At 38.7% G+C, this 13575-nt stretch overlaps 2 protein-coding genes across 2 annotated transcripts; both read left to right on the forward strand.

The window, feature by feature from the left end:
- The first annotated feature begins 817 nt into the window (after positions 1-817).
- On the forward strand, positions 818-3271 carry yeats4 (YEATS domain containing 4). The gene is made up of 7 exons (XM_053313869.1): positions 818-1026; positions 1154-1273; positions 1413-1479; positions 1585-1679; positions 1926-2015; positions 2246-2333; positions 2517-3271. Exons 1-7 carry the CDS (start codon positions 976-978, stop codon positions 2684-2686), a joined length of 681 nt encoding a protein of 226 aa, XP_053169844.1. The 5' UTR covers positions 818-975; the 3' UTR covers positions 2687-3271.
- An 847-nt stretch (positions 3272-4118) lies between these two features.
- napepld (N-acyl phosphatidylethanolamine phospholipase D) lies at positions 4119-13145 on the forward strand. The gene is made up of 10 exons (XM_053314009.1): positions 4119-4321; positions 7720-7795; positions 8260-8379; positions 8580-8720; positions 9418-9642; positions 9761-9864; positions 9997-10162; positions 10340-10488; positions 10624-10738; positions 11271-13145. The coding sequence occupies exons 1-10, from the start codon at positions 4227-4229 to the stop codon at positions 11400-11402; spliced, it is 1323 nt and encodes a 440-aa protein (XP_053169984.1). The 5' UTR covers positions 4119-4226; the 3' UTR covers positions 11403-13145.
- The last annotated feature ends 430 nt before the right edge of the window (positions 13146-13575 follow it).

The following is a 13575-nucleotide window of genomic DNA, read 5'->3' on the forward strand; positions in this document are numbered from 1 at the left end:
ATGTTGTATTGTTTTGTGCTGGTTACAGATCTAATAAGGGGAAGGCACTCAGGGGCCAGAACAAATAAATGGTCACTGGGCTCCAAAAATAAAAATAAACTTTATAAATTAAGTTTGGTTTTATTGCTTTCCTTTTTTCTCCTTTTTGATTTATGTAATGCGTCTAATTAGAGTGGGCATCATGTTAGAACTTCAGGTTAATGAATGGCATTTACTTGTAGTCAATTCATGTAAACGAGTTTGATTTATAGCTTCTGTTTTGTAATATTGAGGAGGAATCAGGAAAGGTTTAATGGAGGTGAATAGATGGAACAATCTAAAATGTAAAATAGACATAAAGTCCTTTGTGTGTAAAATTCACCTAATGCAAAAAGAGAAACGACGACTTAGACAGCCGAGTTTAGGCACAGCAACATTTTTCTTTAAATAAAAATGTTTGCATCCTTGAATCAAAATTAAATACTGACATTCTTTCATTGTCGCTGATAAGAAGGAGCTACGTTTTCTAGTAAATTCACTTATGAGAGGTGAGCGTGAGTTTAATTACGACTGACCATAATTACAATCGGCTTTTAAATGTTTATAAACAATTACAGAGGGATTTTTACTGAAAGGTGGGTGCATTGTATATGAATAATGTCAACAGATTGCACCGAAGCTAAATATTCCTTTCTAATTTGCATGGATAATTCATGCAATGGGAATATTGATAGTCGATATATTTATCGTAGATGTAATAATTTATTCCCTCCTGTACCCGGAACCTTGTGTCTCGAAGCGCTACATTCCGGACATCTGAAAACGGGACACTTCCGGCGCTTGTTTCGTTTGCCGGTTTAAAAATGAAACAGCTAGCTATAAAAAGCGTCTTTTTAATGCTTAAATGGCAGGTTTATTAGATGTGGTGACACACAGTGGATGAATAACTCTTTATAGTGAGTAACGGGACCAATTTAACGCTGAGCTTTCCGTACTATGTTCAAAAAGATGACAGAATTTGGTCCAGATTCCGGGGGGCGAGTTAAGGTAACATTAGCACTTGACTAGTTTTAAGTATTCACTCACGGATTTGAAGCTTTAACACATACATTTGAAGTGTTTTCAATAATAATTATTCTTGTAATCGTTTGTGTTTCCTCTCTGTTGGGTACAGGGAGTGACTATTGTGAAGCCTATTGTGTTTGGAAACGTTGCCCGATATTTTGGGAAGAAGAGGGAAGAGGATGGACACACACACCAGTGGTCTGTCTATGTGAAGCCTTACAGAAATGAGGTTAGACATCCACAGTGGCAACAAGTCTATGAAATATACAGTTTTTGATTGGTTGGTTTATTTGAGACCATATTGGTTTACAAGAAACATTCACACTTAAAACACCAACATAAATAAACTGATTTCATTGTTCCTCCAGGATATGTCTGCTTATGTGAAGAAAATCCAGTTCAAGCTACATGAGAGTTATGGTAACCCACTGAGAGGTGAGGAGATGCTTATATTTCAGTTATGGAATGAGGAAAAGTGTGTTTTTATCTCTCTTCAATGTGACATTTGTTTGTCTGTCCTACTCACTGTGTCTCTTCCAGTTGTGACTAAGCCTCCCTACGAGATTACAGAGACGGGCTGGGGGGAGTTTGAAATCATCGTCAAGATCTTCTTCATTGACCCCAATGAGAGACCGGTGAGAGTCACCACTAGGAATCACACATGCAATGTCATGACCATGTTTCATAGTGTGCTTTTTGAAGTATGTTACAGTAATGTGTAGTATCATTATGAACTGTAAGAGGACATATCCAATAAGTCACTCTGCACCCATGTACATAGTTTTGTCTTTTTTCCTGTGTCGAAACACTAAAAAGGAGAAATGCCATTTGGTTACCCCCCTGTATATGCTGTTTACTAATAGATTTCTTGTGTGTGTCAGGTGACTCTGTACCATCTGTTGAAGCTGTTTCAGTCCGACTCCAGTGCCATGCCAAAGAAGACAGTTGTCTCTGAATTCTATGATGAAATGGTATGATTGTTCTCATGCTACATCTTATTATTTCAGATTTTCCATGCATCTGGGACTCATTTAACCCCATGGGGTTAAATGAACACCTCAAAGATTGTACATGGTGTTTAACATGTCATCTTGGTTTTAATATACTACAGGAAATGTCTCAGGGATGTTCGGCTGTGAATAGAGACTGTTTAAGAATGAGAGAGACTATCTGACTGCTGTGTTTTCTTTCTAAATCACAGATCTTCCAGGATCCTACAGCCATGATGCAGCAGCTACTGACCACATCGAGACAACTCACCCTGGGAGCATACAAGCATGAGACAGAGTGTACGTATACATAAGGGAAAACAGCTCAGAACTCATTTCTTGGCTCCGCTTGTTGCCTGGCAACTGGTCCCAGCCAAGAAATAGTCTGACAGTAATAAATAAATAAAAGTAGTTCCCCAAACTATTTCTTTTAAGATGATTCGCTGCAGTTTTTGTCATGTGCATACCGTCCTGTTTCTGCAGTCGGTGAGCTGGAGCAGAGGACCAAGGAGAAAATGGAGGCAGCAAAGAAGAGAACCAGCCAAGAGATCACAGAGCTGAAAGACAAACTAAAAGCCAGCAGAGAAAACATCAACCACCTGAAGGCAGAGATCAGGAAACTGGAAGAGGATGGAGACCACAAGGATCACTGAGAGACAGACAAGCACACATGCAACATACATGGACGTGACTAATCGCCAGGGCTCTGGACCTCTCTCATCCATAGTTTAAAAAACAACACATTTGTAATAGGTTTTGTGGTTCATCTCAGTATTTCATGACCCAGAAAAGACTTGATGAAATAAAAATCTGAACTTTGTAAATGTCATCAGCTTCCTTTTCAGGGGCCAAGGACAAACAAGGATTTTGTGATTGGTTGTTTTTTCTTTTTCTCTCTTTTCTGCCCTACCATGTCTGGATTAGTTGGCTTTGAGGTAGAGTGAAAACATGTTGATTGTCATTTTCTAATTGTGTATTCAATGATGTTAGCTTAGGCTTTGCCAAACAGTCTTTGTATAATCCTGGTTCCAGTCTAATTATAATATATTCAGCTGGAATGAACTTCCATGTTGAAATGAGGCTCATTCTTACCAGTGAAACATCCCTGTAGTGTTTGTTCCTGCCTAATGAAACATTGATATTTGTGTGAACAGTTCTGAATGTGAAAAGCTCATTCGCTGCTGGGTTTTTTTTGTTTGTTTTTTACTGTACTTAAAGTTTTCTACATAAAATAATTATGTTTACAGTGTTTGAGTTTTTCTGTTGTAATTATGAACGCTTATTCATACATGATGAAACAATGTTTGCACTGAGAACAGTAGTTGCATATATATAGGAGGAAATTTGCAAAAACTGTTCTGTCACATTGTAATGTTGTTAAATGTAGGCACTTACATTATGTGTTACTCATCACATAATGTGCCAGAGCAAAGCTGGTTAAACCTTCACCCTTTATAACAAGCAGAGCAAATTCTGACATGAATGAATAATATTTCCTTTAACCATGACAATCCATTCATACATAAACTGAACTAACTCTCTGGGTATGAAATGATTCAAGCAAGCAGAAGGGGTTTGAGGGTGCCATGACCTGTCAGCTGTTGCTTTGCTTGTGTAATTGCACTTTTGTGTAAACATGAAGTTTGTACACACGGTGTACACAGCCAGTTCATTTGGTATAGTTTCTTCTATGTGATAGACTTTTGAAGCATAATCATGTCAAATATTATATTTTATTTAAAAAATATATAATTTCCCCGTGTGCAAAAACTCTTCTTGCACCACCATAGACTTAGCTCAACCAGAGATGCTGTGGTTGCCTGGTGTGTTTTCTGCAGCTCCATATTTTCTACCACCAAAGAAGTTTGATTCCATGTTTGGCTTTGGGAATATATGTATTTAATACATCTTAAGTGATTAGAAAATATGAATGCATCTAAATTGTTTATCTTGTACTGCAAAGAGGTTATTGAACACTTTTTCGTAAAGCCTAAGTGTAGAATTGTCTGATTTCCGACAGTTCCTAAAGGCAGCTCGCAGGAAGTTCAGCCGCTGTATAACTTCCTCTCGTACACACCATGTACACACGAAGTTTGTGTCCTCCAGCTGGTCTGTAGTATTTCCAGTAGCAAATATGGTCAGATATAACAAGATAGAAAATAATTATTGTTATGTAAGCCTGTACAGTTGTTAATGGCGTGTAGCTGTAAGTTGAACAAATATACAGCGCGACTGAATGTAGGGTTAAAGTTACTTCAGCAGTCCTTCTTCAGGAGGCTGAGTTCAAGGTAAGTCCGTAGAAAACGGATTTATAATTTGACTAATAAGTCCTGATGGGAACTCTGTGCTGTGCTTGTCCAGTGTTTTAGCTATTATCTCATTTTCTGAGTTATACTATCTCTGAAAGCATTCAAATTGAACTTTAGTATAGTGGAGCCAGAAATGTGTTTGTCCTCGTTTACATAGGCTATAAAACAGTGCTTATGATGCATATAAAATAGCTTTTGTAGTAATCGAAAGCAAATATTTAGTATGAACTATTTTCAGAATATATATATATATATATATGTATGTGTGTGTGTGTATGTATGTGTGTGTGTGTGTGTGTGTGTGTGTGTGTGTGTGTGTGTGTGTGTGTGTGTGTGTGTTTATAATAAACATTTTAATGAAGTATAATGTATAATGAAAAGTAATGAAAGTATCTGCTGAGGAATTAGTTGATTGACAGAGAATTAATCAAACCTATTTTGATAATCGATTTATCATTTTGAATAATTTTGAAAAATATCCAAATTCACTGGTTCTGGCTTCCCAATGTTTACTATGATAATACACTTCATATCTTTAGGTTGGCATTTGGAGTTGCACATTGGCTCTTGGTCAACAGTGATGACATTGTTCATCATTTAATGACATTTAGACCAAACCTTATCTATTAATACTTATAAAAAATAATAGTTGCAGCCATATAAGACTGCTAACTTGTTGTTTAAACCTCTGGATACCTTGAACGGGGATAAAACAATACAGTCATGCATCTCTCCTAGACTTTCAAAATGTGATCAGACCAAATGCATCGAATTTTGATATTGTTGTGATGCTCCAAAAACAAAGTATCCACTGATTTACAGACATCTCATTCACAATGTAAGTCTACGGGAAAAGTTTTATTTGGGCCCATAGTGTCACGTGAAATTGTAATTACACAGTTTGGCCCCTGTGGCAAATTGGTTTCAAAGCCCAGCTGTCCCAGGCCATGAAGTAAACTTGCTTCCTATGTAGATATAAAGGACTAGAACCCAACCGATGTATCCTCAGCAGATATTATGGATCGATATCGGCCTATATGTTGTCCGATATGTACCAATATATTTTTATATACACATAAATCATACTTATGAATAGGCTATTATATTAAACTTCTGCCAATTGATCCCCCTAAATCTTACACACTGCCCCTTTAAATAATACCAAAAACATTTATGATGGGAGAGGCACACAACCTTGTGTTCCTAATATTGATGTCATAGCACTTCTCTTTCAATATATTAGTTTCACCAATATAAACATTTTCCACACAATCTTCAGGATTAAAAAAAAGTAGGGGTTTAGAACATCATCATAACCTATCTTTGGTTCGCGGGAGTTTCTCTGGCAGTCACGTGATCAGAGGGTTTAACACCGACGTCAGAGAAACAGAGCTGGTACCGACTAATGACCCTCACCGTCCAGGCTGTGTTTCAAACTCTGTGTCTCACCTCTGGACGACGTCCTACCTGCAGCATTCACTCTCAGCCTTTGAAGTTGAAGTTGAAGTCACTGAAAGACATATTCTAGTAATGCAAACTGTATTGGAAATGTTCAGTGCACCGTGTAGTTATCGATAATGTTACCTAGCTCGCATCAACGCAGCTAATGTGTGGCTAACCTGCATGCAACAATGTCTCCTCGCTAAGAAAACAGCTGCTGGTTCTTGTGTTGCGTTCAGGTTTCAGGTAAGTTGACTGAAAATAGTTAGGTTTTTTTAAACCTATAACCACGCCTGAGGTACTGGGACAAGTGAGCTGTGTGCTGGCCTTGTTATATCCAGTGGTATTTTAATATCTGTCATCTAGTTACATCTATTGTATCACATTTGCATTTATCATGGTTGGTAAGTTAGTCAAGTTCGTATTTATGTTGCCGGTTTGTGTTATTTTCCTGTCTTTCTACTGCCTGTTCGCACATACTATAACAGGAACTAGCAGAAGATTTCTCAAGCTTTGTTTATCTCATGTTGTGGCTGTCAGTATCACAGACACTGGAATAATTCATGTTTAGACTAGTGTGTGAGTGTGTGTGTGTGTGTGTGTGTGTGTGTGTGTGTGTGTGATAACCACATGTTCACTCTTGAACTCTTTCCTTGAGAAGAAATTGGGCTACAAAATGTGTGTGCATTGTATCATGTGTCAAAACCATCTTGTCTCATATTGATTTAACTAAACTACAAAGAAACAGGGAAAGTCAGGCTTGTTGTTCATATGACCACATCGAGGCATGCTGGCTGGCTTACACAGATCTTTGTTTTGGTTGTCAAACCCACAGAGCTCCATTGTTGTCCCAGTGTCTGTGTGTAGTGTGCAGTTAAAAGTCCATTCATGAGGCTGAGTGCATCATCAGCACGCCATAACTTTAATGTATGGGGTTCCCCAAAAGGCAGCAAATGCACAGAGGATTTTGATACAATTTTCATGCAATCAAGCATATATTTCTCTTATACATATGAAGGGACTATTATAATCAATATTTGATAGCAATGAAGACCATCATCCAGTATGTTTGTTCATGTAAGTGTGTGAAGAAGCCATTTAAGAGTGGATAATGGTTATTAAGGGCGTGTCCTACACTGTAATTACTGTGGATAATGGCAGGATAGTGGAGGGATGTCATAATAGGCTTTCTGGCACACAAGTGTGTAGGTGCCAACATAAGTTGATGCACTATGTAAATAGGTGTTTATTTTCATACCCTCTAAACTAAAATTTCGGATTCACGTTATATATTCTTATATTTGCAACTCTTCCTGCAGAGTGGATTCATTCCTTTTTTGTCACCCAGATTTAACCCAGAGCTCATGGAGAAAATATGTTTTTATCCTGTGCAAGCCTCTTGTTCGATTATAAGACTCAGCTCAGTAAAGTATTATTGCCATGCAATGTTTGAGGCGGATAATGGACAAGGAGGAAGTAGCCAGTTGCTGCACTGTAACTGCACTGATGCAACAAAATGACTTAGTCATTGTGACTTTTGTATTGATAGTGAAGACAATCGGTTTACATATTTTGAATATGTATCATGCATGTGCATGTGCACACTCCCAATCACCATTACACAAGAGTAAAAAATTATGTTTGTTTTTTATGTCACACCCAGGAGGCAACTTGTTTCTTCATCTTTCCTGCCCGCAAGGGTTAAAGCATAAAAGAAAAAGAGAGTGAGAGAGAGAGACATAATAATAGCAACTAGCTTTGTTTTGAACTCATTTGAATGCAGTGCAGTTAATCGTTATCTGTCTGATTATCCCTCTTTCTGCCTCTTATGCAAACTAGCACCGTTTAACTGTCGGCTGCTATCATCACATTGGCGTTAAGGTCAGTGAATGCAGCCTGCTTGTAACTGGGTGTGTGTTTGTGTGTGTGTATGCTAGGTGTGGTGGTGAGCCCATGGAGAAACCATCATCTTCAGACAAAGCAGCGCTGGAGGAGAGGAAAGGCCTGGTGGAGGTAACGCAGGCTTCTCATCCTCACTGTTATTTGTAGTTGTCAGTAGAAGAAAGTATGTGTTCTAAACACATTTATTCAAAGGATATGTGCGTTTCTGTAGTTGCTAGCTGTCCAAATATAGTTGTAAGTTTCATACCAAGAGCTGGAAAGTTTACTGCTAGTGTTATCTGTTGATTTTCGTGATGGGATACCTGTTAAAATAATGAACAGCCTGAATAATGAAATAACGTTTATTTTGTATATTAACGTTTGTTTGACGGCAAATACTATTCAGGAATCCACACAGCAGCAACACATAAAACGAGTGGTATTTTTTGCCAGCTACAGCTAAATCTTTAAGGTACAACAGGATGTATGGAGTATTGTTGTTTACAGGTGCTAATTTGTCACCTTGTTTAAGTTGTTGTAGGGATTTCAAGCAGACTCCATTATTCTGTGAGAGTGTGTTTGTGTGTGTACTTCAGGATGGTGAAGTGCTGCGAGGGGCTGAGGGTGGTGAGGCAGATCCTCAGGCACAGACCCCTAGGAAGAGCAGCTCCTCCCGTTCCTCCCGCAAAAGCTTCCGCCTGGACTACCGATTAGAAGTAAAACCCCACCTACCCCGTCACACATCCTGTAGACTAAAACCTCCGCCCTCTACCTGAAACACAGCCTCCACCTCAAACCTCCTCATTTCCATATATACTGTATATACACTCTTTCCTGCTTAGGCTTATGCACTGAAACAGCAGACATTTTCAACCTTCATATAAGCGACTAATGTAATTGTTTAACTTGATTGCAGGAGGACGTGACCAAGTCTTCTCGAGACAAACACGGCCGCTGGACCAATCCCTGGTCCACATGGCGGTTCCCTTCCTACTCCACCCTGCTCAGGTTCCTGTTGTGGGACAAAAATCACAGCAATGTACCAGCTAGTAAAGAGGTGGGTAATTATTAGAGATTATGTAAAAAAGCTTCATTAAATTAGTGTCTGATCGGTCAGGGATGTTTTAAATGTAACATTTATTACAATATATATGATTCTACTTGTATTCTCTTTATAGTGATGAGGGTTAGAGGACATATTTCCTACCTCTGGTAGAAACGTTGCCCTTTGTCAACTCTCACAGCCCACAGACTATTTATAGCACCTAGTGGAAACGTTGCTGAGCTCAGTAACAGCTTAACAGGCTTCAAAGGCTGCTTTCACCCAGCTATAGAAAAGAATTTAACCCATTAATTGCATTTGCTGATCAGTGTTTTTTTGTTGTATAAAAAAAAAAAAGAATAGGTGTAAAAAAAAAATCAACAACCAGAGAGGTCATGGGTTCATGGGTCAAATGTTTGATGGTGCAAGGGTAGCTAACAGTGTGTAAAGATGTCACCTCTTAAATTGCATGCATAAATACTGGCCAGATAGAAGTAAAACTTAGAGTATTTCAGCTGCATGGCCAGTGTATTCCATTAAACACATCAGAATCCCACATCAGCTGTTTATCTTCATGATGTTGCATAAAAATTTAAAATTGGGGGTATATCTTGCAGTACTTTTGTCTCACTGCCTTCTGTCTCCTTCTATAACCTATCCTCCCTGTGTTTATTCCTCTCTGTTTCTTTTACCCTCTATTCTCCACCTGCAGGTTCTAGACAGTGAGCTCCCAGTGCTGGAACCGTATTTTGTTAATAACCTGGACCACTCTGAATCCAGTCCAGGTCTGAGAGTCACCTGGCTGGGTCATGCCACAGTTCTGGTTGAAATGGACGGGCTGAACATTCTAACAGACCCAATTTTCAGCCAGAGGGCCTCACCGGTCCAGTTCATGGGGCCCAAAAGGTACAGAGGGCCCCCCTGCACTGTGGAACAGGTTTGTGTTTTTTTATTTTTCATTATTGCAATGATTTCTCACCATCACAAAATTTGACCCAGACCTCTGATTATTTCATACTTCTGTTGTCTCATGTCCTCTCCCTCCGTCCCCACAGTTGCCTAGGATCGATGCTGTTGTCATTAGTCACTCTCATTATGATCACCTGGATGCTGGATCTGTGGAAAGCCTTAACGAACGCTTTGGAGGGGAGCTACGCTGGTGTGTGTGATGCATTAAGAGATAGCAGATGTGCAGTCAACAGCCTTTGATGTAAGTTAGGCAAAAGAACACACTTTAATATTAAGTGTGTGTGTGTGTGTGTGTGTGTGTGTGTGTGTGTGTGTTTCATAGGTTCGTGCCCCTGGGTTTAATGGACTGGCTGGTAAAGATGGGCTGTGAGAACGTGATGGAGCTGGACTGGTGGGAGGAGAACTGTGTGCCGGGTCATGATGATGTCACATTTGTGTGCACACCGTCTCAGCACTGGAGTAAACGAACCGCAGTGGACGACAACAAAGTAATTGATTTAAATGATTAATTATTGATTTAAGATTGTATTAATTTGTTGCTTTTATAGCATTATTTGATCAGTTCTTTACATAAGTCTATTTCAGTCAAGCATAAAACAGCAGCTTTAAATGAGTTTTTAGTTCAAAGGAGATTCTTACAGAAAAAAACATGTCTTTTCTCTCAGTCTTTATGGGGCAGCTGGTCTGTTTTAGGTCCAGACCATCGCTTCTTCTTCGCTGGTGATACCGGTTACTGCTCAACTTTCCAGGAGATTGGGCGACGCTTTGGACCGTTTGACCTCGCAGCAATTCCTATTGGAGCTTACCTGCCCAGGTATTGTATGAAATGTACACACCTTACATGACACATCCACTTTAAAAATAACCAGAAGAAATACAATCTCTAATCTATAAAACTGATGCTTAATGCTGTATAAATTCTAATATAATTATTACTCTGTTTTTTCAGGGACGTGATGAAGGGGCAGCATGTAGACCCAGAGGAGGCAGTTCAGATTCACCAAGACCTTCAGGCCAGACAGTCTGTGGCTATTCATTGGGGAACCTTTGCCCTCGCCTATGAGGTAAGACTGTCTGTACAGTGTGTGAGCAGCAAGTATAGTTATTTGGTTAACGACTAGCTTATGCTTTGGTGCAAGCCATGGATTATCATACAAAGATTAAAAATGATGAAATGGGGAAAGTGTTATGGTCCATCAACAAGCTAACTATCATTTGGATTTAACTGGAAAAATATCTGCTTAAAACAACAGTGGTTAGTGGGTCAGTATTATAATAATACTAAACTAAATACTAAACATAAAAGCCAGAGTGTGTTATAGAAGGTAAAAGTGCTTTTGACACTTATGTTCTGGTAACTCAAACCAAACAAAAGTTTCATTGTTTGTTAAGCTCCATGACTATTTCTACAGCTAATGCGGCTTAATGTAGCTCTCTGGCTTGCTGCCCCGATTGAAACGTTAGAAAGGGAGCTGACAAAAGCCAATACACTGTTGTACTGAGTTTAAATGAACTTGTTTAATGTATGGCAGTGGTCGTGTACAAATCTGTCTTTAATATACACCCATCTCATCCTCCTGTCTCTTCTTAACACAGTACTACCTGGAGCCACCGGTTCGTCTCAGAGAGGCCCTGGAACAGAAAGGTCTCAAACCAGAATCCTTCTTCACCTTGCATCATGGGGAGTCTCGCCTTATAGCCTCACAGAGTGGAGACGTGTTTGACTGATCCTATCTGTGGCTGTGTTGTGGGCTGATTTTAGATTTGTGTCTGTAACAAAGTGCACAACATTTTGTTTGAAATGCATACACATATTAAGCTTTCAATGGACAAAAAAGAGAAAATGTTCTACCATATTGTTTACATACTGAATGTTTGCCCTGCCATAATCACAGCAGGCAGCACCACCTACAGCAGCTGTGAAGTGACTAAAAACATCTTTACATAATGGAGTACATGTTCTTAATTATTTAGGGCAAAGGTCAGCACTTAATACTGTGAGGCCAGTGTTTGCACAGTGTGTGAGATTTAGATCATTCCAATAGTTTCTTTTAAATCCGCATCAAACTGAGAAATTAAGCACAGGTAACAAACTTCACCTGTTTTATGATCCCAAAGAAGAATGTAACAGCTGTCAATAATTACACTTAGAACATTTTCTGCAGTTATTTTGTTTTTCTATAAAGTGATGATTTGCATTTTGCTGCACATTCATTTCAGAATAGTTTTTGTGGTTTACATGCAGCTTCAGAAACCTTTCAGCCTTCATTTCTGGCTGATACGATGATCTGGACTGCAGGAGAAGGTTAAAAACAACTGCTGAAAAGAAATCTGTTTGCACTTACATGGAACATGAATGCTTGCTGTTACTTTAGTAACCAGCTCTCTTTTGGTGGAGATTGTTACGTTGTTAACTGCTGAAACTCAAACTGTCACTATCATGCTGGACTGGAGACTGAAGTCATGCAGCTGTGTGTTCACACACAGTCGGACTTCTTCTGAGCTGTAATAGAAAAAGAGAAAGAGCTTGAAATATTAGAAAGTTATTTAGAGTAGTGATTATCACAGATAATGCTGGCTAATGCCACAATACAAAAAGGTATCCTATTTTACCCTGAATGTATTCTGGCCAACTACATGCGACACTGAAGTGTAACATCTATTTTTTTTCTTCTATATGATAAACTCCCAACCGCTGTATTCCAACAGAAGTTGCAGTTTCATGCAGATGTTGAGCTGGGTTCAACTTCATGCACTGCAAACAGAGTGGATTGTTCCTGCTTCAGACATTTGTTTCCAATGCTCTGAAACCACAGCACAGAACGTTTCTTTCCCATCTTTGAACTTTCTTTAGAGAGCAACAGTAGAATCATTTTAGTACTTGATTTTTCAAGTGATTTCTTTTAAAAAAAAAGTTTTATTGCCATCTTTTCAGTTAGAATGCAAGACTAGACAGCAGCACAATGTTGAGCTCATTTACCATAGTAGCCTGATTTTAACTACAAGGTCAAACTGGCTAGTTTTTTTGCAATTGATCTTAAATTTCATATTGTAATTCTCAATTTTTCATCTTGCTTGTTTTTTTGTTTTTTTTACTGTCAATTTAAAGCTGAACCTCCAAACAGTGCTTTCAAATGTGTTATCGAAACAAATCTGGGGGATATTCTAGTCATAGTATTTGTACAATTTGAACATTTCTAACTTTGGCGCCTACTAGTGGTAGATCTTGGTAGACATCTTGATTCAATCTGCAATAATTCAGTGGAAATTTTGCATTTTACACAATGAAAATGAGGCATGAAATGTTTTCTGGTTTTTTGATTCTGCATTTTTATTGGCCTTTTAAACTGTGGTGCCCATACAACAAATACAATGTTCACACTGCCATATACCACATATTACAACACAATGTCAGTAGGCTGGTGTGTATTCTACTTGTGAAGATATAAAATACAATAAATATGAACTGTACATCAATTTGGTCAGTGTTTATATTCATGAATATTATCACACACAGCTCACATGTTCAGATGTCTTTTGTACTTCTAATGGGCAGTTTGCAGGCAGTTATAACAGCTGTTGATTGTCTGCTGTCAGCTTTAATGTACTGCTGCTAACTGCTGTTAATGATAATTGAGATTGGAATGACTGTAAAGGCCACTTGGTGAGCAAACACACAAAAAAGCAGCATTTTTAGCAACAGGAGCTAAATTAAAAAGGATGAGAAGCTGACAGTGCTTGTCATCATGCTGAAGGAGTAATTAAGAGTTAGTGAAAAGGTTGGGTGTCAGAGGGGAGAATAATCATAACTCTGTCACTATAAATGGTAAATATAGCTGATAAGTTTTTATACTGGGAACAAAACTGCCCAGCTGCTGGTTGAAGAAAGGGTTAGGGTTAG

Source organism: Scomber japonicus, chromosome 23 (genome assembly GCF_027409825.1).
Source record: "Scomber japonicus isolate fScoJap1 chromosome 23, fScoJap1.pri, whole genome shotgun sequence".
In the NCBI taxonomy this organism is placed as follows: domain Eukaryota; kingdom Metazoa; phylum Chordata; class Actinopteri; order Scombriformes; family Scombridae; genus Scomber; species Scomber japonicus.